This window comes from Phaenicophaeus curvirostris, chromosome 23 (assembly GCF_032191515.1).
Source record: "Phaenicophaeus curvirostris isolate KB17595 chromosome 23, BPBGC_Pcur_1.0, whole genome shotgun sequence".
Classification (NCBI taxonomy): Eukaryota; Metazoa; Chordata; class Aves; order Cuculiformes; family Cuculidae; genus Phaenicophaeus; species Phaenicophaeus curvirostris.
In genome coordinates this window covers 3885461-3908714 of record NC_091414.1, presented here as the reverse complement: position 1 = coordinate 3908714, position 23254 = coordinate 3885461, and the positions used below count along the sequence as shown (strand labels likewise).

Genomic DNA, 23254 nt, shown 5'->3' with positions numbered 1-23254 from the left:
TTTCCAAAGAACTTGATAAAAAAAATCAGCCGCCTCCCATTGCAAAAACCTCTTTGATCCTATTGCCAAAGGAACTGGATCGAGAAGAGTTTCCCAAGAGACTGAGAGGAGCCAAAGGGCTTTGGGGCTCCAGATCCACCCCGAACCGAGCATCCAGCTAGGGGGATTGAAGCATGGGAAGAAGGGTGAGCTGAGCACCCCACGGGCAGGGCTTGGGGACCCCTGGGAAATGAGTTTGTGGAGCTGATGGGATGAACGAGGCGCTGCAGGTCCTTGAGCGACGAGCCTGGTGTCCTTGAGGGACGAGCCTGGTGTCCAGCCAGGGGATAGATCCCCGCTGGCACTACCCAGGCTGAGGGGGACAGGCGTGCTGAGAGCAGGGGAGAAACCATCGGCTCATTAAAAAAGAGCTGATGCGCTCCAGCTGGGCTGGCTGAGCTGCTCCTTAACACCCAGCACCAAATGATCATCCCAAAGAGCCGCTGGCAGCAACCGCGAGTCCGAGAATGGCACCCAGGCTGCTTCCTTCCTGCTCAGCAAGGGCCAGCCCAGGTTTTATTCCTTTGTTGTGCTGGCAATTAAGGAATAATCCTCGTCTTGGGGTGAAACAGGGGCGGATCCTGCCTCAGGGGGGATGGGATGAGGGTGGCAAAGGCCCTTTGGGAGGGTGAAGGTGAACCAGGGGCTGGGCTGGGGGCTCGGGGATGCTGCGACCCCACACTCTCCATGGATCCAGGGTTGGCAGCATCCAGGTTCTGCCTGGAAATACGGCTTTGCCCTGCTGGGAAATCACCTGGCGAGGAGCTGGGATGCGCCCTGGCGTGTGTAGGGAGGAACAGGGCACCCTGCTGCCAGGGGGCATGGAGAGGGGCAGGGGGTGCCCGTGGTTCCCCGCTATCTGAGCGGAGCCTCTCAGGGTGTCGGGGACCTTGTCCAGCTCTGAGCACCCATCCTGGGCGACTCAGCAAGGGGATCAGTAGGAAAGGGCTAAAGGAGATGAGGGAGTGGGGCAGGGGATGAAAGCCCAGCCCAGGGGGTGAGGAGAGACCTCAGGGACTCCTTGATCCGCGTGGGACTGGCTCTGTCCCACCCACCATTAGGCAGGGTGTGTGCCAAATCCCTGAGCAAGCAGGAGGGACCAAGCCCTTCTCCTGAAGCCACCAACGTCACCCAGCATTGCCCAGGGAGAGTTGCATTCCTCCTGCCCCGTCTCCCATGACAGCCACCTCTGGCGTTGCCACCACGTACCCACCAGCCGTGTCCCACGCTGTCCCCATGCACGAGCTGGATGTCCCTGTGCCCACGGGTGCTGCCCCCGTGCATGCACCCAACGTGCTGTGCAGCACCAACCATCTCCGTGCACACATGCAACCGTGACAGATGCCTCCACGCTGCCCCTGAGCAGATGCCAGCTGTCCCCATAGAATCATAAAATCATAGAATCACCACATTGGAAAAGAACCACTGGATCATCGAGTCCAACCATTCCCATCAATCACTAACCCATGTCCCTCAGCACCTCGTCTACCCGTCCCTTAAACTCCTCCAGGGAAGGTGACTCAACCCCCTCCCTGGGCAGCCTCTGCCAGTGCCCAATCACCCTTTCCATGAAATATTTTTTCCTGATGTCCAGCCTGACCCTCCCCTGGTGGAGCTTGAGGCCATTCCCTCTTGTCCTGTCCCCTGTCCCTTGGGAGAAGAGCCCAGCTCCCTCCTCTCCACAACCTCCTTTCAGGGAGTTGGAGAGAGCAATGAGGTCTCCCCTCAGCCTCCTCTTCTCCAGGCTAAACACCCCCAGCTCTCTCAGCTGCTCCTCTTGTTCTCCAGCCCCTTCCCCAGCTTGGTTGCTCTTCTCTGGACTCGCTCCATCCCCGTGCACTGTCTCATGCACAAGTGCCACTGTCCCCCTGCCACCGTCCCCACGCTGCCATCCCCACTCAGGTCTTGCCTCCCCACGCCCGCTGTGGGTTTAGGAGGTGGAGTCCTTTTCATTGTCTTGTGTCCAAAGCCTCCTCCTCGGGGTCACTGGCATCCACATCAAGCCCTGCTCGCTCCCACTCAGCCCATCCCAGAGGTGCCACCGCTGGGTCCTCACTGCCGGGACGCGTGTGTCCCCAGGCTGGGCCACTGGCTGCCTCCGTGGCCCCAAGAAGCCGTGGCCAGGCCAAATTCAGCATGGCAAGCATGATTAAAGGGGGGTCCAGGAAAGCTGGGGAGCAGCTCTTGATCAGGGAGTGCAGGGATGGGATGAGGGGAATGGTTTTCAGCTGAAAGAGGAGGGATTGAGATGAGATTTTAGGAAGAAATGTTTTCCTGTGAGGGTGGGGAGGCCCTGGCCCAGGTTGCCCAGAGCAGGGGTGGCTGCCCCATCCCTGGAGGGGTTCAAGGCCAGGTTGGATGGGGCTTGGAGCCCCTGATCCAGTGGGAGGTGTCCCTGCCCATGGCAGGGGTGGGACTGGGTGGGCTTTGAGGTCCCTTCCAACCCAACCAACTATGGCACAAGGGCTGTCGTGGCTCTGTTCTCAGCCAAGGGTCCTGATATCACCATCCAGCATCCCCAGCTGTTGCCACATCCCCAGCTGCCTCCTGGAATTAATGCTAAGTGATGACGCTGGGGCACCCTCGTCCCGGAGAAGGCTCCCTTGGAGGTGCTGACATGAAAGGGAGCGCAGGGTGTTATTACTGCGGGTGACGCAGAGCTGGGGAATGGGACCTGTCACCTCTTCGGCTGCTGTAAAATGTTGCCCGGGGAGCGTGGTGGCGACACGGCACCTCTGGGGCACGGGGAGGGGGAGCCCCCAAAGCTGTGCAGGGGCTGAGCTGCCCCCCTGAAGCTACTCAAGGTCCCACCACCTGGGGAGATCCTTGTCCCCCACACCCCTGTGGCATCAGCAGCCACCTATGTGTCCCAGCTGGGTGGCTTCCCAGTGACATGATGTGCTGTTTTGCTTGACACAGCTTGTGCTTTTACAGACGTGGCAAGGGATGACCCACCTCAAGGCCACTAATTTGAACCTGGCAGAGAACGTAGATGGGCCCTTCGCTTTGGATTTTTGGGCCCCGGGTGACAGACGAGAATAGCTGGAGGAGGTGGCGGCTCTGGCACACCCTGTCCCATCACCCGCCAGCCGCTCAGCATCGTCGTGCTGGCCACTCCACTTGGGAAAGCTGAGACCTGGCCATGAGCTCCCAGGTGGCCAAGAAGGTCTTGGCTTGGGTCAGAAACGGCATGGCCAGCAGGTCCAGGGAGGTTCTTCTCCCTCTGGACTCGGCACTGGGGAGACCGCTCCTCGAATCCTGGGGTCAGTTCTGGGCCCCTCACCACAAGAAGGATGTTGAGGCTCTGGAGCGAGTCCAGAGAAGAGCAACGAAGCTGGGGAAGGGGCTGGAGAACAAGAGGAGCGTCTGAGAGAGCTGGGGGTGTTTAGCCTGGAGAAGAGGAGGCTGAGGGGAGACCTCATTGCTCTCTCCAACTCCCTGAAAGGAGGTTGTGGAGAGGAGGGAGCTGGGCTCTTCTCCCAAGGGACAGGGGACAGGACGAGAGGGAATGGCCTCAAGCTCCACCAGGGGAGGGTCAGGCTGGACATTAGGAAAAATTTTTCATGGAAAGGGTGATTGGGCACTGTCAGAGGCTGCCCAGGGAGGGGGTTGAGTCCCCTTCCCTGGAGGGGTTTAAGGGCCGGGTGGACGAGGTGCTGAGGGACATGGGTTAGTGATTGATGGGAATGGTTGGACTCAATGATCCGGTGGGTCTTTTCCAACCTGATGATTCTGTGATTCTATGATTTGGGTGGCTGCTGAGTCCCGAGCTGGTGGCGCTGGGGGTGATTTCATGGCCTGTCCTTGAGGGTCTTGATCCTCACTTCTTGTGTAGCGCTGTGGGGCCATGGGGCCATTCACCCTCCTCCTGCTACTAAATCCAAGCTGGGGCTTCTTACTGGACCATGCAGAGGGAAACTGAGGCACGGGGAGCCCAGCATCCCTGGCTGCAGAGGCAGTCGCTCTTTAATCCCTATTGTTGGGAATTATGAGAAAGCAGACAAAGCCTTGGCACACTGTCATAGAATCACAGAATCATGGAATGGGTTGGAAAAGACCTCAAAGCCCATCCAGTTCCACCCCTGCCATGGGCAGGGACACCTCCCACTGGATCAGGGGCTCCCAGCCCCATCCAACCTGGCCTTGAACCCCTCCAGGGATGGGGCAGCCACCCCTGCTCTGGGCAACCTGGGCCAGGGCCTCCCCACCCTCACAGGAGAACATTTTTTCCTAAGATCTCATCTCCATCTCCCCTCTTTCATCTTTAAACCATTTCCCCTCATCCTCTCCCTGCCCTCCCTGATCCAGAGCCCCTCCCCAGCTTTCCTGGAGCCCCTTTCCCTGCTGGGAGGCTGCTGTGGCTTTTATGCGCTTTGGGAGGGAGAGAGGGGAGCTGGGGACCCAGGAGGGTACAGGGGGACTGCACACAGGGAAAATTCATCACCATGAGGACTGTGAGGCTGGGGGCTCTTGCTGGGACACATCCCCCCCCCAGCCTTGATGCTGCGTGTGCTTTGGCAGTTGCTCAGCGGTGACGGACCATCCCTGCAGGGATCATTAGTTGTCCCTCATTAAAAAAAGTTACTCACCCTTTAAGACAGAAACAGGAATATCCTGGAAATGCCTCGGTTTGATGAGTTCTTGCCTTAAAGGGGTGACGGAAATCAAGAGAGGCTCTGCATGTGACGTGCCCTGGCACGTGGGGTGGGTGAGATGCTTGGGCAGCAGCTCCGCGCTCCTGCTTTCCCCTCCATGCCTGGGATGCTCCTTGGGGAGGGATTTTTTACAAGAATCTATAGTGACAGGATGAGGGGGAATGGCTTTACATTGGAAGGGGGAAAATTTAGAGTAGACATTAGGAAGAAATTCTTCACAATGAGGCTGGGGAGGCCCTGGAACAGGTTGCCCAGAGCAGTGGTGGCTGCTCCATCTCTGGAGGTGTTTAAGACCAGGTTGGATGGGGCTTGGAGCCCCTGAGCCAGTGGGAGGTGGCCCTGCCCGTGGCAGGGGTGGGACTGGATGGGCTTTGAGGTCCTTTCCAGCCCAAACCATCTATGACCCTACAATGGCTGGCCATCACCTGGCTTCTGGGCTGCAGCCAGAACCTCTTGCTGCTCCCTCCCTTTGGGATGGGATGGCAAAGCTGCTGCTCTCCTGCAGCGAGCACAGAGCCAAGGCTTGTCTTTCCCCATTCCTGTCAAACCCAGGGTCCCTTCTATCAGCACCACCCCCCCAGGGGTCATAGAATCATAGAATCACCACGTTGGAAAAGACCCCCAGGATCATCGAGTCCAACCGTTCCCATCAATCACTAACCCATGTCCCTCAGCACCTCGTCCACCCGTCCCTTAAACCCCTCCAGGGAAGGGGACTCAACCCCCTCCCTGGGCAGCCTCTGCCACTGCCCAATGACCCTTTCCATGAAAAATTTTTCCTAATGTCCAGCCTGAACCTCCCCTGGTGGAGCTTGAGGCCATTCCCTCTCGTCCTGTCCCCTGTCCCTTGGGAGAAGAGCCCAGCTCCCTCCTCTCCGCAACCTCCTTTCAGGGAGTTGGAGAGAGCAATGAGGTCTCCCCTCAGCCTCCTCTTCTCCAGCCTAAACACCCCCAGGTCCCTCAGCTGCTCCTCTTGCACCCCAAGCTCCACACAGGGTGCAAGGAGGGCACCCACCAAAGCATCATCGCCATGGGGTCCACGGCATCGCCTGCCCCACGTCCCCAGCTCCTCGTCCTGCCCAAGGACTCCTCAGCAAGGGGGGAGCCCCAGGGGTGCGGTAGCAGGGCCACGTCCCAGCCTGGGGCCATGGGGGACCCTGGGCTTCAGGTATTTTGAGCATATGAACAACACCAGCGATTATTCACTTGCTGGATGGTGAGGGGGTGAGTCAAGGCCTTCTTGAATCAGGGCTTTAATTTGCAGTGATGAAACACGCTCCCACTGCAACTGCCCAAAAGTGAGGAGCTCCAGCCGCCTCGGGGCACCCGTGACCCTGGGGAGCTCCTGGAGGGGGGAAGGAACAAGCGTTGCTGGGGTTGGGAAGGTCTTTCCTGGGTGATTTGGGAGTTAGGGGGCAGCTCCTCAACCCAAGCACCACCCTGAGCCTCTTCCCTCTCTCTTGTCATGGGATGCTGGTGAGAATCAGTTCCTCCCAAGGCCTTGGATTCTGGAGGAGACAAAAAATCACAGGGCTCAAATGTCCATGAGCTCCTTCCCTTGTGGATGGAGCAAAACGGGTCATTGGGCAGTGGCAGAGGCTGCCCAGGGAGGGGGTTGAGTCCCCTTCCCTGGAGGGGTTTAAGGGACGGGTGGACGAGGCGCTGAGGGACACGGGTTAGTGATTGATGGGAATGGTTGGACTCGATGATCCGGTGGGTCTTTTCCAACCTGGTTATTCTATGATTCTAAGAAACCCTGCTGGAGTGCAGGCAGTGACCCAGGACAGGCAGGTGCTGGTTCCTTCCATCCTGGGGACAACATCTCCATTCCTGGAAACATTCAAGGCCGCGTTGGATGGGGCTCTGAGTGACCTGGTGAAGTTGAAGATGTCCCTGCCCATGGCAGGGGGCTGGACTGGATGGGCTTTAAGGTCCCTTCCATCCCAAAGCATCGTAGGATTTGATGATTCTATGACAATGTGGGCAGCTCTGGGTGGGCAGAGGTTCCCTGGACACCCAGTTGGCACCTCAAGGACATGATGCTCTCCCATCTCAAGGACATAGAATCATAGAATCACCAGGTTGGAAAAGACCCATCGGATCATCAAGTCCAACATCTACACTCCTGCCACCACGGGACAAACTCTCCATCCCAGCAGCGTCGGGAACAAGATCTCACAGCCACCTCGTTCACCCGGGATGGCCAGGACCCTGCATCAGGAGCCCAAACAGGCGGAGAAACCCCCACTAAAAATTAACATTAATTTATTAGAATATTCATGATAAAAACCAAGATTCTCTTTACATGTGTGGGTTGTTCTTTTTTTTTTTTTTTTTTTTTCTCTTCCCCTCTCTTTTTATACAAGAGAATTCTCATTGCTGTTTTCCTCCTGGAGACAGAGCAGGGCAGGCAGGCAGCGCAGGCAGCGACGGGGGCTCTTGCCCTGGTGTGTGACGAAGCTGCGTGGACGCCGGTTCCCCCGGGGGTCCCAGTTGGGACCCGGAGAGGGTGGGCGTGTGGGATGGGTGCCCAGTGGGGCAGAGACGGCGCGCGGCAAGGCACGGGGACCGGGAAGCAGCCCAGGCTCCCCGGGGAGGGGACGACGGGCACCCCACAGCGAAATGTGGCACGTGGTGGGAGCTGGCGGACAAGGTGAGACGCTTGAGCATGACGCAGGACATCCCTGAGCCCAGGGAGGGCTGTAAGCCACCTGAACACCTAGCTCCTTGGAGAAAGATAGATCCTTCCAAGCTCAGGACCCCCCGATACACCCTCCTGCCAACCTCCTGTGTCCCCACGCCGGGCAAGCTGGCTCCCAGCTCTTCCTGAGCTCCTCTTGCACGCAAGGAGAGAAAAATAATCCTCTTCATGTAGCAGATGCAACCCCCCGTCCTTGCAGCCAGGGAGTCCGGACGCCGTCTTTGGTTAAGGAGCAGCCGGTGCTGCTGCCGCAGGCACAGGGCGAGGGGTTGAAGTTGGCTGAGGGTCCCCATGGAGATGGGGGGCAGGTAGCAGTTCCAGGAGAAATGGAGAGGCCCAGGCTGGCGGGGCCGCTCAAAGCGAGGGGGGACCCGGCTCCCCCCTTGCATGGCTATAGGATATTATTTAACAAGACCTGGCGTGAAATGCGTGGCCGGAGGAGAGGTTCCCGCAGGGAAACGGCTGAAACGGGGAGCAGTGGCACGAGCCCAAGGTCCCCGGGCCGGTGCCGGCTGAGGTGGTGGCTGTGCCAGCCCCGGCACAGAGCTTGGCTCCCATTTTCACATCTCTCTGATGAGGAGCGAGGCGAGGAGGCCAGTAAAACACAAGCTGAGGAGCAGCCTCCATGCTTGCCCCCAGCTCCCTGGCCAGAACCCACGCTGCGCTGGCCACAGCCGCCCCGAGGAGCCGCTCACAGGTCCTGAGGGGGTGGGCAACCTCCGAGAAAGCCCCCGCCGGGGCTGTGAGACACCTGCAAATCCCAGAGCTGGGCTCTAAATCGTCCGTCACCCCCAGGCCACGGTGTTGGAGGAGCTCGGTGCATCCCGAGGCTCCTTCTCCGCTCCTCGGGGTCAGCCCAGGGCTTGCTGGGCAGAGCTGTCCTGGCAATCCCAGTCCATCCAGGATGGTCTCCCCTTCCCGAACCCGGTGTGTAGTGACAGAGGAAACCAAAAAAAGGAGAGCGAGGAAAGAAGAACAAATGAAGAGAGAGAGAAATCGTATGGAGCATCGCGTGAGGCTTCGTGCGTCAGCTGCTACTGCCCCTTGGGGATGAAGGGCTCCCCCTCCTCCGGCTCCGGCCGAGGGCCCGGGTCGCTCAGGCATCGCAGCATCCGCTGGTTGCTGGAGCTGTCACTGGTCCCTGGGGTGAAGACGTCGTCAGTCCCCGGGGAGGAAGGCTCCTTCACCCGCATCACCAGCCCCTCCTCGTCCTCCTCGGGTGAGGGTGGGAGGCCGACACAGCCCTTGGGCTCCTCGTTGACCAGGTCCACGGACTCCGGAGACTGCGGGGAGGCTGGGTCGATGGTGATGATTGGAAGGTTCTCGGAATCCGTCTTGGGTTCGTAGGCCAGAGGGTCTGGGGGGGCAGAGAGAGGTCAGGCAGGGTCTCAGGGTCTCATGGTTGAGTCACCTGCCCTGGAGGGGTTTAAGGGACAGGTGGATGAGGTGCTGAGAGACATGGGTTAGTGATTGATGGGAATGGTTGGACTCAATGATCTGGTGGGTCCTTTCCAACCTAGTGATTCTGTGATTCTATGATTCTGTGATTCTATGATTCTATGAACAAACTGGGCCACAATAACTTAGGGAAGGGGGTGTCAGGAACCCCCAGCTAATGCAAACATCTGGGACGCCGGGGCTGTCTCTCTAATTGCTGTGTTTAATTCCTTTCTCTGATTTCCTCACCCCATCTATAGTTGCTCCAGGCAGCCCAGCCCTGTTTCCCAGGACTTTGCTCTTTGCAAGGGCTGAAGCTGCCCTCTGCTGCTGAACCACCGGCTCTGCAAGGGCTGGCAGCAGCCTCACCCCCTGTCACACTGTCCCCAAAGCAGGAGAGGACACCCAGGACAGCTGCAAGAGAAGATGGAAGAGCAAATGCTGCTGGAGAAGTCAGGAGTGGAGGGGCAGATCTTGGGATGAGCAGGGCAGGGAGAGGCACAGCCAGAAACGAGGCTGCACGGATCATAGAATCATCACAGAATCACTAGGTTGGGAAGGACCCACTGGATCATCGATCCAACCATTCCCATCAAACACTAAACCACGTCCCTCAGCACCTCGTCCACCCATCCCTTAAACCCCTCCAGGGAAGGGGACTCAACCCCCTCCCTGGGCAGCCTCTGCCACTGCCCAATGACCCTTTCCGTGCAATATTTTTTCCTGATGTCCAGCCTGACCCTCCCCTGGTGGAGCTTGAGGCCATTCCCTCTCGTCCTGTCCCCTGTCCCTTGGGAGAAGAGCCCAGCTCCCTCCTCTCCACAACCTCCTTTCAGGCAGTTGGAGAGAGCATGAGGTGAGCTGGGGTGAGCTGAGCTCTGGAGACACTTATCAACCGGCCAAGCTGACTTCCCAGTGGGAACCGTGCTGATTCTCAGAGAGCTCAGGCAGAGCCCACCCAGGCTGCACACAACGGAGCTCAGGCCTGAGAACAGCAAACTCACTGGGGCTTGGCTGCGTTTCACACCAGAAATCAGGACAGGACAATCAGGTCTGCAGGACAACACAACCTCCGAGTGCCCCAGCACCAAACTGTTGATGATGCGCAGTGAGATGCCACCAATGGTGTTCCCAAACCTACCTGAGCCGATGCGAGCCCGGCACATGGTAGGAGAATCGACCTTGTGAGCTGGCACTGTCAGGTAGTTGTTCATCTGGAATCATAGAATCACCAGGTTGGAAGAGACCCACCTGATCGTCGAGTCCAACCATTCCCATCAATCACTAACCCATGTTCCTCAGCACCTCGTCCACCCTCCAGGGAAGGCGACTCAACCCCCTCCCTGGGCACTTCCCTTGCACTGGAGCAATCAGAGGGCAGTGACCCTCAAAGCTTGAGGTCTCCCACTGAAATCTGAACCTCAGCCTCTCCCCACACAGGACAGCGAGGTCCTTCCCAGGCTGGGGAGCTCCACTCAGCCCCCTCATCCTCCCCAGCCTGCAGCAGCATCCCTGCTCCAACACCCCTTTGGCACCTTCTGTTTGAGCTGCCGGGCCTTCTGCCTCCGCAGGAGCATCTGGTTCCAGGCTTCCTCGTAGGGGTCGGCCACCAGCGTGTGCCGGTTGTAGGATCGCAACTGGGAAAAGACCCCAAGAAAAGGAGACAGGTTAAATAACACCACACAGAAAGGCAGAGGAAGGTCATGGCTCTGTTTCCCTCAGAGATGGATGAAACGGCCACCAGTGGGCAGAGCACGTCATAGAATCACAGAATCATAGAATCACCAGGTTGGAAGAGACCCATCGGATCATCAAGTCCAACCATTCCCATCAATCACTAACCCATGTCCCTCAGCACCTCGTCCACCCGTCCCTTAAACCCCTCCAGGGAAGGGGACTCAACCCCCTCCCTGGGCAGCCTCTGCCAGTGCCCAATGACTCTTTCTGTGAAAAATTTTTTCCTAATGTTCAGCCTAAACTTCATCCAGGCAAGCTGGTGGTTTATCCCTTGTGTGCTACCATGGGATGCCTGATCTGTAGCCCAGCGAGGGTTTAAACGCTGGGCTCAGCCACTGACAGAACCAGCCTCCCTCTCAGGTCTATCCCAAGAGGAAAAGCCTCCTTGGGATGGGGAACCAGACCAGGAACACAAGGGGCTGCAGGGCAGAGACATCGGGGGTGAAGGGCTCAGCTGGCCCTGAGGGCTACTGGTTGGAAGCGGTCCTGGTCACACACGGAGCCAGGGGACACCTTACCCTCTGCCTAGTTTTCTGCAGGTTGTTGCGAAGGATTTTCCGGATCTCCTCCTCCTTGTCCTTGGACAGGGCTGGAAGGATGCGCTCCACGGGGAGGGTCTTGGGGTTGATGTTCCTGTGTGGACAGACAGGACTCACAGTGACACTGCGATGGCCACGACAGGACCCAACGGCTGCTTGTCCTGCGGCCACTAGCAGGGAGCATTCAGGGGATGCCAGGGTTGCGTAGGAGGCACAGGTCAACTCACTGGATAGAGACGGTGGAGACAGCAGAGGGGATCTTGCCTATGCCCCCACTCTCCACCAGCTCAATCGCCTGCTTCATCTCCATCTTGTGATAGAAAGCGATGAGCTGGGGCTCCTTGGACCTCTCTCCTGCAATCAGGCACTTCTTCACGTACTTCTTGTTGAAGCGATTCAGCCTTCCCGAGGACGTTGGAGAAAGGAGGAGCAGCGATATGTCAGATGTCCCCTTGCCCCAGCACCCACTCCCTGCTCCCCATCCTTAGCCCAGGCCAGGTTTAAGATGGTTGAGATCCCACCAGTGCAGGTCAAGCCAAGTTTAAGATGGTTGAGATCCCACCAATGCAGGTCAAGCCAGGTTTAAGATGGTTGAGATCCCACCAGTGCAGGTCAAGCCAAGTTTAAGATGGTTGAGACCCCACCAGTGCAGGTCAAGCCAACCCAATCCAGGGCTGTAATTCATCGAGGGGAGTGAATATGGATATTACGCCCTGGGAAAATCCAGCACAAGGCTGGAAAGCTGACAGGTTGCGATTCAAACTCTCCCCCTGGGTCTCCTGAGTTATCAAACCTCCACACTCACTTGTCCTTCCAGTGGTGATGCCCATAGTGACCACAGATATCCTCGATCCCTGTCAGAAGGTGATCCAAGAACTGGAAGAGAAGGTCCAAGGTGTAGACACCTCGCAGAGCTGTTGCCCCCCCTCTCCCCACCCCGACACCCATGCTGACACAGGGGTGAGGGCACTCAGGGGGTGCAAAACCAGGGCTGTGGGTCCAGGATGGGCTTCAGGAAGGCAGCACGGTCCTACGCAACCGGGCTGCTGCTCTACCAGGCGTAGGGGAAGTCTGGGTCGGAGCGAGCATCGGACGACACAGATAGGGGAGAGCCCTTGCTCCGTCCCCCCTTACCTTGGGCACTGATTAAAGAGCAGCTCCCGCTCTGTAAACCTGCCTGGTTACAGCGGTGGAGGTGGCAGAAGCAGAGAGAGAAGAGGGCTAAGGCAGCGAAGAGAAGCGCGCGGGAAGGGCCGGCCAAGCGCAGGGGGTTACCTGCGTGTGGATCTCTTCATTGATGGAGCGTTTTGTCTCTTGCTTCTTCTTCACGGCCAGCAGGTCCACCAAGGGCCGGATGGTCATGCCCTAGGGAATGGAGAAGGTGGGTTAGACCTCTCCCCAAGGCACAACGGGGGGAGTAGGATTGGTTCAGCATGGCCAAACTTCAAGGCTTAGCAGCCTCAAGGTCTTTTGGAGAAGGGAATGGTGATAGGGCCAGGGATGGAGGCTGGGGACGTGCTCCTCACTCTCCACACACACATGAGGCTCACTGAATAACCCCCTTTCCCTCTGAAACCCCACTGTGACCACTTGCGTGCCACCAACCTGCACGAAGACTGTGAAGAAGATGACTGTGATGATGGCCGTGAGGAACATGTCTCTCATGCCAAAGTGCTTATAGTCCAGGAGGTAACAGAGGGAGAAGGCGATGGCTCCCCGCAGGCCCCCGTAGGCAATGATGAACTGGTCCTTCGGTGTCAGCTTCACAATTCGGAACTTGTTGATGAACCAGGTGAGGACCAGGACGCCTGGGGGAGCGGGGCAGGGCCTCGTGTGAGAGGACGGTGAAGGACGCCCTCCAGCCCTAAAGAAGATCCCCCCAGGAGCCCAGCTTGCAGCCCAGCACCGTGTCACTCCCTCGGGGCCATGGGCACAGGAGGCTCGCTCATCCCATCACCCCTCACCAGCTTCAACCTTGTACATAGAATCATAGAATCTCCAGGTTGGAAGAGACCCACTGGATCATCGAGTCCAACCATTCCCATCAATCACTAACCCATGTCCCTCAGCACCTCGGCCACCCGTCCCTTAAACCCCTCCAGGGAAGGGGACTCAACCCCCTCCCTGGGCAGCCTCTGCCAGTGCCCAAGGACCCTTTCTGTGAAAAATCTTTTCCCAATGTCCAGCCTGAACCTCCCCTGGTGGAGCTTGAGGCCATTCCCTCTCGTCCTGTCCCCTGTCCCTTGGGAGAAGAGCCCAGCTCCCTCCTCTCCACAACCTCCTTTCAGGGAGTTGCAGAGAGCAATGAGGTCTCCCCTCAGCCTCCTCTTCTCCAGGCTAAACACCCCCAGCTCACTCACATAGCTCAAACTCGGTCTCAATCCCATCTCCCCACAAAACCAGCCATCAGGAAGGCTGATGCCCACAGTGGAGCAGAGCCACCCAGCTAATTCCAGTCTCCTCATCAAGGCAAACAGAATCACAGAATCACAGAATAACCAGGTTGGAAGAGACCCACCGGATCACCGAGTCCAACCGTTCCTACCAAAACTTGAGCCTCGTGGCCCTGTGAGTCACCCACTGCCCAGGACTGTCGCCAAGAACATCCCCACCACAAAGACACCTCACCTAGAACTCTCGCGATGAGGCAGAAGAGCAGCGTGCTGATGACAAAGGTCCAGTTCCAGTAGTGGTGGCCAGCCACGGTGGAGACTCCCAGGAAGATGAAGATGAGGGTTTCACTCACGCTGCTCCACATCTTGAGGAAATACTTGATGGTGGTGTGGGACTTGTGAGAGATGTTGGCTTCCACGTAGGGTCGCATGACCACGCCGGAGGCGATGAGCCTAGGGGCAAGACAGGGGCACTCAGCAGCCATGGGGACGTGGGGACAGCCCCAAGCCCCAGCCCTGCAGCAGCATTTTGTGATCTTATACCAAACCCCTGAGCAGGACAGGGCTTCTGAGACACCAGCAATTACTCAGGGTCTTCAGAGAAGGCACCACAGGGTTCCTCCTTCCCCCTGACAGGGTAGGATGGAGGATCAGAGCCAGGTAGCACAAAACCAGGTCACCTTGAGTGCTCTGCGGGGCTTACCTGCTTCTGTGAGCCCAGGAAGATGGGCAATGAGCTACCAGCACCCCAGAATCTGTGGGACAACTCAAGAAAGCCACGTTCCTCATCTGCAGCCCTGCCCATCCTAGCCCAAAGGCACCTCTGGCACTCATTGGGCATGTACTGGCCATGCTGGGACAGCCAGAGGGCTGTGGTTACATCAGAGTAAATCCTCCAAAAGGTCCTGGGGACAGGAGAGCATCTCATCCCACCCATGCCCAACTCACGCCATGATGCCGGAGAGGTGGAAGAGCTCTGCGGAGAGATAGGCCATGTAGCTGTAGAGGAAGACGAAGAGGGGCTCAATGACTCGGATGTGGGAGGTGAAGCGGGATGTGAAGGCAGTGATCACCCCGTAAATGACGCCCACGAAGACACCGCCCAGCGATACCACGAAGAAGCTGAGGAAGCCGAGGATGATATCGATAATGGTCACCTGCTCGAAGGTGGCAAACTCCTCAAAGAGGTGGTAGAGGACCTGGGAGGGAGAAGGGAAAGGGGTTCAAACTGCCTCACTGGCAAGACTCGGAGGAGACCCGCGTGGAGGAGACCCGTCCCATCCCTGGAGGTGTTCAAGGCCAGGCTGGATGGGGCTTGGGAAGCCTGATCCAGTGGGAGGTGTCCCTGCCCATGGCAGGGGGTTGGAATTAGATGATCTTTAAGGCCCCTTCCAACTCAAACCATTCTAAGATTCTACGGGGGAGCAGCAGCAAAGGGACCCAGGCAGGTACCCAGCACACAAGACGAGGTACATCAGCTCTTGGTGACCCTGAGCTGGGTCTTGTGCTTGACCAAGCTTCATGCCAAAAAAAGCTCATGGTACTTTGCTGTGAGACACAGACCCACAGGGACTTGCTCCCTGTCCTCTGTGGCTCACAGGGACATGGTGCCACCAGAGATGTGCCTGGGAGAGCTCTGCTCTCCAACACAACCCCAACTGCTGTCCTAGGAGGGGTTTCAATCAATGTTTGAACCAGCCAGAGCAGGTCAGGACAGCTTCAAGCTAGAAGACACCTGACAACTGCATAGAGCGAAAAGCCAACATCTGCCCTGCTCAGCCCTTGGAACCCTGAATGCAGCTTTGTAGCTAAGAGGACAACCTCGCAGGAGCTCACCCTGTGCTGCATCACCTTCTCCCACCTCCAGACACGTTTACTGGAGAGATTTTAAAGGAGAAGCCAACAAGGGAATGTCAGGATGGGAAACGGGCTCCAGGACATCCTGCAGGGGTGGCAGCGCTTGTGAGGTGCCAGCTCCTGCCTATCAGGGCTGGGTCCTGGGACGTGGGCAGGGACAGATGTAACAGCAGAAGGCAAAAGCCTTTGCCGGGGTGGGAGCAGGGACACAGACCCTGCAGGCAGCCCCTCTGCTCAAAAAGAGAGGAGAACCACCTGGGAAAAGCCCTGAGGTGGAAAAGCACATTCCTCATCAGCCTTTGTGGTGCAGTGAGCAACCAGCTCCGAAGTGGACAGCTGGGATGTGGGAGAGGAGCCAGGAAAAAGCAGTGGCTTAGACATAAACATAGAGGTCAGCTCTGCAGAGACGAGGACACCACGCTGCCTGCCAAGCCAGCATCTGGACACAGGCGTCCTTTGGAGACAGCACGGCCCCAGAGCAGGGTGGCCTGGCCCCTGGACCTCCCAGAACTGCTGCTCAAAGATTAGGGTTGGGGTGGGATGCAGCCCCCACGGCTCTCCCCTTGCCTTGGGGGACAGCAAGGGTATGGGAGAAGGAAGGAGACAGAAGGGAGCAGGAGCTCCACTGCCTGACCCAGCACCAGCCCCTCCACGTTCCTGCTCACGTTCCCTGCCAGGACAGGCACCAGTGTGGCAGCAGGCAGCAATTCCACCCAGGAGAGCAGATTTCCAGAAGACCAAGGTGCTGGGCACAGATCTGCTCTTCACCGAGAGGTGGCAGCTGGCTGGGCACATACACTCAGCCTCCCCAAACTGCCAAGTCAAACGCTTCACCTTAACCCACCGCTGCAGTGTTTTAAGCCGCTATATTTAGCTTTGCACCTGGAAAAAGGTTAGGAGAAGCGGAGCTGCTGCAGCTCAGCTGGCAAGAAGCACCTAGCAGCCTGCAGTGACCCATTCTACGGTCCTGTCTACGGGGCTTGACCAAGAGCTACCAGTCATAGAATCATAGAATTATAGAATCACCACATTGGAAAAGACCCCCAGGATCATCGAGTCCAACCATTCCCATCAATCACTAAACCATGTCCCTCAGCACCTCATCCACCCGTTCCCTAAACCCCTCCAGGGAAGGGGACTCAACCCCCTCCCTGGGCAGCCTCGGACACTGCCCAATGACCCTTTCCATGAAAAATTTTTTCCTAATGTCCAGCCTAAACCTCCCCTGGCAGAGCTTGAGGCCATTCCCTCTCGTCCTGTCCCCTGTCACTTGGGAGAAGAGCCCAGCTCCCTCCTCTCCACAACCTCCTCTCAGGGAGTTGGAGAGAGCAATGAGGTCTCCCCTCAGCCTCCTCTTCTCCAGGCTGAACACCCCCAGCTCTCTCAGCCGCTCCTCTTGTTCTCCAGCCCCTTCCCCAGCTTTGTTGCTCTTCTCTGGCCTTGCTCCAGAGCCTCAACATCCTTCTTGTGGTGAGGGGCCCAGAACTGAACACAGGATTCGAGGAGCGGTCTCCCCAGTGCCGAGTCCAGAGGGAGAAGAACCTCCCTGGCCCTGCTGGCCACGCCGTGTCTGATTCAAGCCAAGATGCCACTGGCCTTCTTGGCCACCTGGGCCACTGCTGCCTCATGTTCAGTTGCTGTTAACCAAGACCCTCAGGTCTTTCTCCTCCAGTCCTGGTGCTATCACCCAGAGATTCTCCCCCAAAGGGAACCCCATCCCCTTGCGGCTCCCCTTCATCCACTTACGACCGTGACGGCGTCATTCAGAAGGGACTCCCCGAAGACCAAGATGTGCAGCAGCTCATTGATGTGGATCTCCTCAAAGACGGCCAGCACGGCCACCGGGTCCACGGCTGAGATGATGCTGCCGAAGAGCAGGTTGGCCAGGAGGCCGATGTGATTCAGGCCGGGGCCGCCGAGCTGGCACACGGCGTACATCAAGCCACCCAAGAAGAAGGCGTTCCAGAGCGTCCCCACCACGGCAAAGATGAGGATGGTGCCCAGGTTCTCAGTGAATTGGCGCAAAGGGAGGAAATAGCCAGCATCCAAGATGATGGGTGGGAGGAGGAAGAGGAAGAAAATTTCCGACTTGAGGATGGGGGGCTTTTCACCCACCCCTTTGATGAGCCCCCCAACGAGAAGGCCAACCACGATGAGCAGGCAGCTCTCAGGAACGATGTTGGACACTGAAGGGATCACGTGGAAGCCTGGAAAGGAGGAAGAGAGAGCAAGACACATGTTGGCTATGTGGCTGGATGACGGTGTCTGCAGGAGGACACCCCTGCGGGAGCCAGGAACCAGTTCATAGAATCATAGAATCACCAGGTTGGAAGAGTCACTTCCAGAATCACTGGATCATCGAGTCCAACCATGTCCATCAATCACTAAACCATGTTCCTCAGCACCTCGTCCACCCGTCCCTTAAACTTGGTTCCCAGCTCACTCTGCACCTTTCATTTACTCTTTGCATGCCTCAGTTTCCCCTCCTTCCCCAAACTCCCATGCTGTAAACTGGGAAGTGCAGCTTCTTCAGGCCCCCAAACCCTGGCATCACTTGACCCCAGGCTACAAAATACCAGTGTTTCCCAGTTCAACAGGGGCAGCAGCCCCTCTGGGCACACTGCGGTCTCCCAGGGGACCCCCACGCCCCGGCGGCAGCTGCCTGCGGCACAGGCAGTTCTCACAACACAAGCTGTTGCTGGCTCTGAGCTCTTCCCATCACAGCTACTAATTCTGGGCGCATGTAGGCGCTGGCATTTACCTCCCGTCAGACGGCAGCGTGCCCACCCAGCGCCGTCCCAGCCAGCGTGCCAGGCTTGGCAGGAGGCAGCAGCACAGCACTCATCCCCGGGTGTCCCTCACACAGGGGACAGGGAGGGGAGCTGGTGCCCAGAGGGTCTGAGGATGGATCAGAGCTGCTCCTCCTGCAGCTTCAGGAACAAGGTTTTCATAGAATCAGAGAATCACCAGGTTGGAAACGACCCATCGGGTCATCGAGTCCAACCATTCCCATCAATCACTAACCCATGTCCCTCAGCACCTCGTCCACCCGGCCCTTAAACCCCTCCAGGGAAGGGGACTCAACCCCCTCCCTGGGCAGCCTCTGCCACTGCCCAATGACACTTTCCGTGAAAATTTTTTTCCTGATGTCCAGCCTGAACCTCCCCTGGTGGAGCTTGAGGCCATTCCCTCTCGTCCTGTCCCCTGTCCCTTGGGAGAAGAGCCCAGCTCCCTCCTCTCCACAACCTCCTTTCAGGGAGTTGGAGAGAGCAATGAGGTCTCCCCTCAGCCTCCTCTTCTCCAGGCTAAACACCCCCAGCTCTCTCAGCTGCTCCTCTTGTTCTCCAACCCCTTCCCCAGCTTCGTTGCTCTTCTCTGGACTCGCTCCAGAGCCTCAACATCCTTCTTGTGGTGAGGGGCCCAGAACTGAACACAGGATTCGAGGAGCGGTCTCCCCAGGGCCGAGTCCAGAGGGAGAAGAACCTCCCTGGCCCTGCTGGCCACGCCGTGTCTGATCCAAGCCAAGATGCCATTGGCCTTCTTGGCCACCTGGGCCCCTGCTGGCTCATGTTCAGTCGCTGTCAACCAACACCCCCAGGTCCCTCTCCTCCAGGCAGTTTCCAGCCAGACTTCTCCTAGTCTGGAGCTGCACAGGGTTGTTGTGCCCCAAGTGCAGGACCCGGCATTTGGCCTTGTTAAACCTCCTGCCTTTGGTCTCAGCCCATGGATCCAGCCTGTTCAGATCCCTTTGGAGCCTCTCAACCCTCCAGCAGATCCACACTCCCACCCAGCTTAGTGTCGTCTGCCCAGGTAGCGAGTAGCTCAGGTACCAATTTGAGGTCTAATCCTGCTCTCAGGGACCTCTGTGGGTAGCTGACTCGCTGCCCATCCTTAGGGTGGGATTGTGGAAGGGAATGTTTTATCCATCAGAGCTGGATGTTTGCGGCTCCTACTCCGCTCGGCTGTGCAGGGGCAGGAGGGATGAGCCAGCACCACGGTGCAGATGTGGTCCCTGCAGGCTCAGCAGAGGAGGAGGGGGGGTGATTTGCCATCGCACAGAGTGGCTCTGATCATCAGCAGGATGGTGGTTCATTAGTTGGGGAGGGTGGGGGGTTAATCTGTTGTGAAAGGACGTGCAGATGGCACAGCCGCCCGGCCGGAAGGAACGGAGGAACACGGGATGCCAAGGCAGGGTTCCTTATTTCAAACCGCTTCCTTTGCCAGGGAATAAATGCCTTGCACTTCCAAATAATAATTATAAAGCCTGGGAGAGGATCCAGGGAACCCAAAATCCTTCTGTGGGTACCGGTGCGTTGGCCAAAACGTTGCTTTGATTTTCATCGTGCTGCCCGCCCGACCCAGCAGGCGGATGCTGAGAGAGCACTGGGCTCTGAGCAAAGCACCACATGGCCCTCACCTTCGGGCACGAGGAGAAGCTGGGAGGAGACAGGAGGCAGCTGAGCTTTCTCCTAATCATAGAATCGCTTGGTTAGAAAAGACCTTTAGGATGATCAAGTCCATTCATACCTGTCTACTACTGAACCCTGAGCACCTCACCTCTCTTTTAAATCCCTCCAGGGATGAGGACTCCACCACCTCCCTGGGCAGCCCCTTCCAGTGCTGAGAACCCTTTCAGTGAGGAAATTTTTCCTGATGTCCAGTCTGAACCTGCCCTGGTGCAGATTGAGGTCATTTCCTCTCACCCTATTGCCTGTCATGTAGGAGAAGAGCCCAGCACCCACCTCTTCGCAATCTCCTTTCAAGTAGTTGGAGAGAGCAATGAGGTCTCCCCTCAGCCTCCTCTTCTCCAGGTCCCTCAGCTGCTCCTCAAAAGGCTTGTTCTCCAGCCCCTGTGGGGTTTTTCTTGTGCCTCTGGTCCCTCCTGGAGCTCCCAAGGCAGCTCTGGCAGAGTTCCCCATGGGAGAGGAGGTGATAATCCCTTTTCCAAGCAAAGCTCATCCCTTTTTGCAAGCAAAGCTCACGCAAACACTGGGAAGAACTGGTCTTTCCAGCACACCGGGCAATCGCCTGTCCCAGCACACACCAGCCCTGGCTGGAATAAGGTTTAAAGCCACACAAGCAGCGAGAAGCTCACAGCAAATCAGTTTTTGCTCACTAAGTATGTTCAATCATGAATAAAACACAAACAGTGACAATTAAGCATCTCTCGGTTCTTCCCCACAGGCCCCAGGATCCCATTAAACTGGAACATTCGCGTGCGGATGCGAATTCAATGTTTCAGAGCCTTTTTGTAAGGCCCTAAAAATACACACGGGTTGCATGTTAATTATGCCTTTGATTTCACTGAATCTCAGCCATTTTTTCACCCCCCACTTTCTCCGCTCAGTATTTTTAGAGCACTCCAAGGCTCATCAGTACCAATCTGTTGCTGGGATCCTGCTGGGATCCTGCTCCGAGCACTGGGCTGGCATCCTGCTTCGGGGTGGGGATAATTAATGGGAAGAAACGTTCTCATCGCAGGGGTGATTCCAGGCAGGGGAGAGCCCATCTGATCCCAGCTCCGTGCCTGAATTTCCCTCCTGGAGGAAGAGGGAGGGTATGGAAGGATTCTGGGCAGTGAGGATGCTGGGTTGAGGATCTTGGGTGATTAGGATGCTGGGTTATGAGGATCCTGGGTGATAAGGATGCTGGGTGATGAAGATGCTGGGTGATGAGGATGCTGGGACAGTGAGGATACTGGACAGTGAGGATGCTGGACAGTGAAGATGCCAGGGAGCGAGGATGCTGAGCCATAGGCACATCCAGGGGCAATGAAAAGGGGAGTAAATCTTGATAACAGCCATAATAATAATAAAAATAATAATGATAATCCTTACTAACCCCCAGGCTCCTGTTCCTGGCTGCTTTGGTAAGAGGTTATTTGCACACAGCCGTGCCGCTCGCCCACCCAGGTACCTGCTGCTGCCACCCAGGTGGCCCTGCTGCAAACTGGGACTCAGCTACTGCAGCGGGTGCTGCAAATCCTCGGCCACCAGCACAAATCCAGGGCAAGTTGGGAGGTGCTGGGGGCACAGCAAGACTCCCAGTGCTCCTTCATTTCCCTCTGTTAAGCAGCAAGTGCTTTTTGCCACAGCAGAAGGGCAGGAGCTGGTATCCGAGGGCTCCGCATGACTCACACCAGCTGCATGGGAAGCAATTCCCTAAGCAGCGAGGAGCAACAACAGCCTCCCCGCACGCTGCTACCAGGACCCCCTGAATAAACAAGTGATGTGGGAGCAGAAGGGATGAGGCCACGCAGTCTCCAGCACACCAGCATCTGGAGAACGAGCAGGGATGCCCAGGAGCAGATGAGCACGCAGAGCTGCTTTTCCCACAGAGAATCAATCACCCACTGGGTTTCTGCTGGTTTTCTTGAATCCCACCAGGAGGGAAGTTCCTCGAGACCCCATTTCCCTGAGAGCAACCCACGATCCCCACATCACCAGCACAGGGCACACAAAGTCACGGAAGTTTCTTCCTTTGGAAAACAAACTCCGTGGGAGCAGTTCCTCTATCAACAGTATCAAACACCACCGAAACTATTAAAAGCAAGAACAATTGAGTAAACATCAACCCCAAGAGCTTGAGCAAACAAGGAAAAGGAAATCCAGAAGTTAATAGTTCCTATTAAAATGGTTCCTTGTCCACATCATGCACTCCAGCTTGTGGTCCCAGCTCTGCTCTCCACCAGTGGTCAGCTCTCCCCTGGGTTACAGCAGAAAGGAGCTGGGAACTCAGTTTCCACAACTTAAGCACTTGGAGGACAGGAAGAAATCACTGTCATAGAATCATGGAATGGTTTGGGTCGGTGGCTAGTAAACCATGTCACATCTCCAGGCTTTTTGAACCTCTCCAGGGACGGAGACTCCACTGCTGCCCTGGGCAGCCTCTGCCAGGGCTTCACCACTCTGTCAGTAAAGAAATTTTTCCTAGTGTCCAATCTAAACCTCCCCTGGTGCAACCTGAGGCCGTTTCCTCTCATTGTATCACTTGTTACCTGGGAGAAGAGACCAGCACCCACTTCACCACAACCTCCTTTTAGGTCGTTGTAGAGAGCGGTGAGGTTTCCCCTCAGCCTCCTCTTCTCCAAGCTAAACAACCCCAGGGTGCTCAGCCGTGACACTTCGCAGCAAGGCAGGTTATTTCCTCCCTTGGTGCATCAAGCAGGCTTGTATTTCAGAGGTTTTGGAAGCTGAATGAAGATGTTGGCAGACCATAAGGCACCTTTGGCTTCCAGACTTTGCAAGGACTGGTCCTCACCCCAGCTAATGCGAGGGCTCCTGTTCCAGCTGCTAAAGGTTCATCCTCCTCCTACCAAGGGGGTTCCTTTTCCCAAGGCCCTGGCTGCTGGCAGATGCATTGCCAGCAGTAAATATTGTAAATATTTACTCCTGATTAAACACCTCAGGAGAGACTCCAACCTACGTGTGGTTGGTGCCTTCCTCGCCTGTGACTGGGTTACCACGGGTCAGATGCTCGCCTGGCGTTACGTAAGTTCCACCCAGCAGCGCGTCTTCCTTCGAATGACTCAACCCCATCATATCTGATCTACCACCATCCTCAGCCTGGGTGGGAAGAGCCTGAAGAGACACGGAGGGAAGGGTGCTGGGCACTCAACCAGACCCAGCATCCCCACCCCAGGGCAGCGCTGATGTCAAAACCAGCCAGGTCCCATGCCTGAGGTGATGTTTCTTGTGCTGCGGCTAAAGTAGAAGCACTCTCCACGCAATGAGCTTCTCAAATGATTTGGAAAACCTCTCTCAAGGCTACAAGGGGATGACTTGCAGCTCTCAAACCAACAGCAGCTCTCGAGGAGGCTCCAGTGCTGGGAACCTACTGCAAAAGAATGCAGGGAGCACCTCGCTTTGCTCAGCCCAGCCTCATCCCACAGCAGAA

General features: G+C 57.0%; 1 protein-coding gene across 1 annotated transcript in view; it reads right to left on the bottom strand.

Moving 5' to 3' along the window:
• Positions 1 to 6942: 6942 nt before the first annotated feature.
• SLC9A1 (solute carrier family 9 member A1) overlaps positions 6943 to 23254 on the bottom strand; it is a 35922-nt gene continuing 19610 nt past the window's right edge. The window contains exons 2-12 of the mRNA XM_069875546.1: positions 17105 to 17565; positions 14450 to 14700; positions 13737 to 13954; positions 12714 to 12916; positions 12384 to 12473; positions 11914 to 11984; positions 11336 to 11509; positions 11088 to 11202; positions 10368 to 10469; positions 9974 to 10046; positions 6943 to 8752 (exon numbers count right to left, since the gene is read on the bottom strand). Coding sequence (XP_069731647.1) covers positions 8430 to 8752; positions 9974 to 10046; positions 10368 to 10469; positions 11088 to 11202; positions 11336 to 11509; positions 11914 to 11984; positions 12384 to 12473; positions 12714 to 12916; positions 13737 to 13954; positions 14450 to 14700; positions 17105 to 17565 — 2081 coding nt within the window. The 3' untranslated portion in view covers positions 6943 to 8429. The remainder of the gene's footprint in view (positions 8753 to 9973; positions 10047 to 10367; positions 10470 to 11087; positions 11203 to 11335; positions 11510 to 11913; positions 11985 to 12383; positions 12474 to 12713; positions 12917 to 13736; positions 13955 to 14449; positions 14701 to 17104; positions 17566 to 23254) is intronic.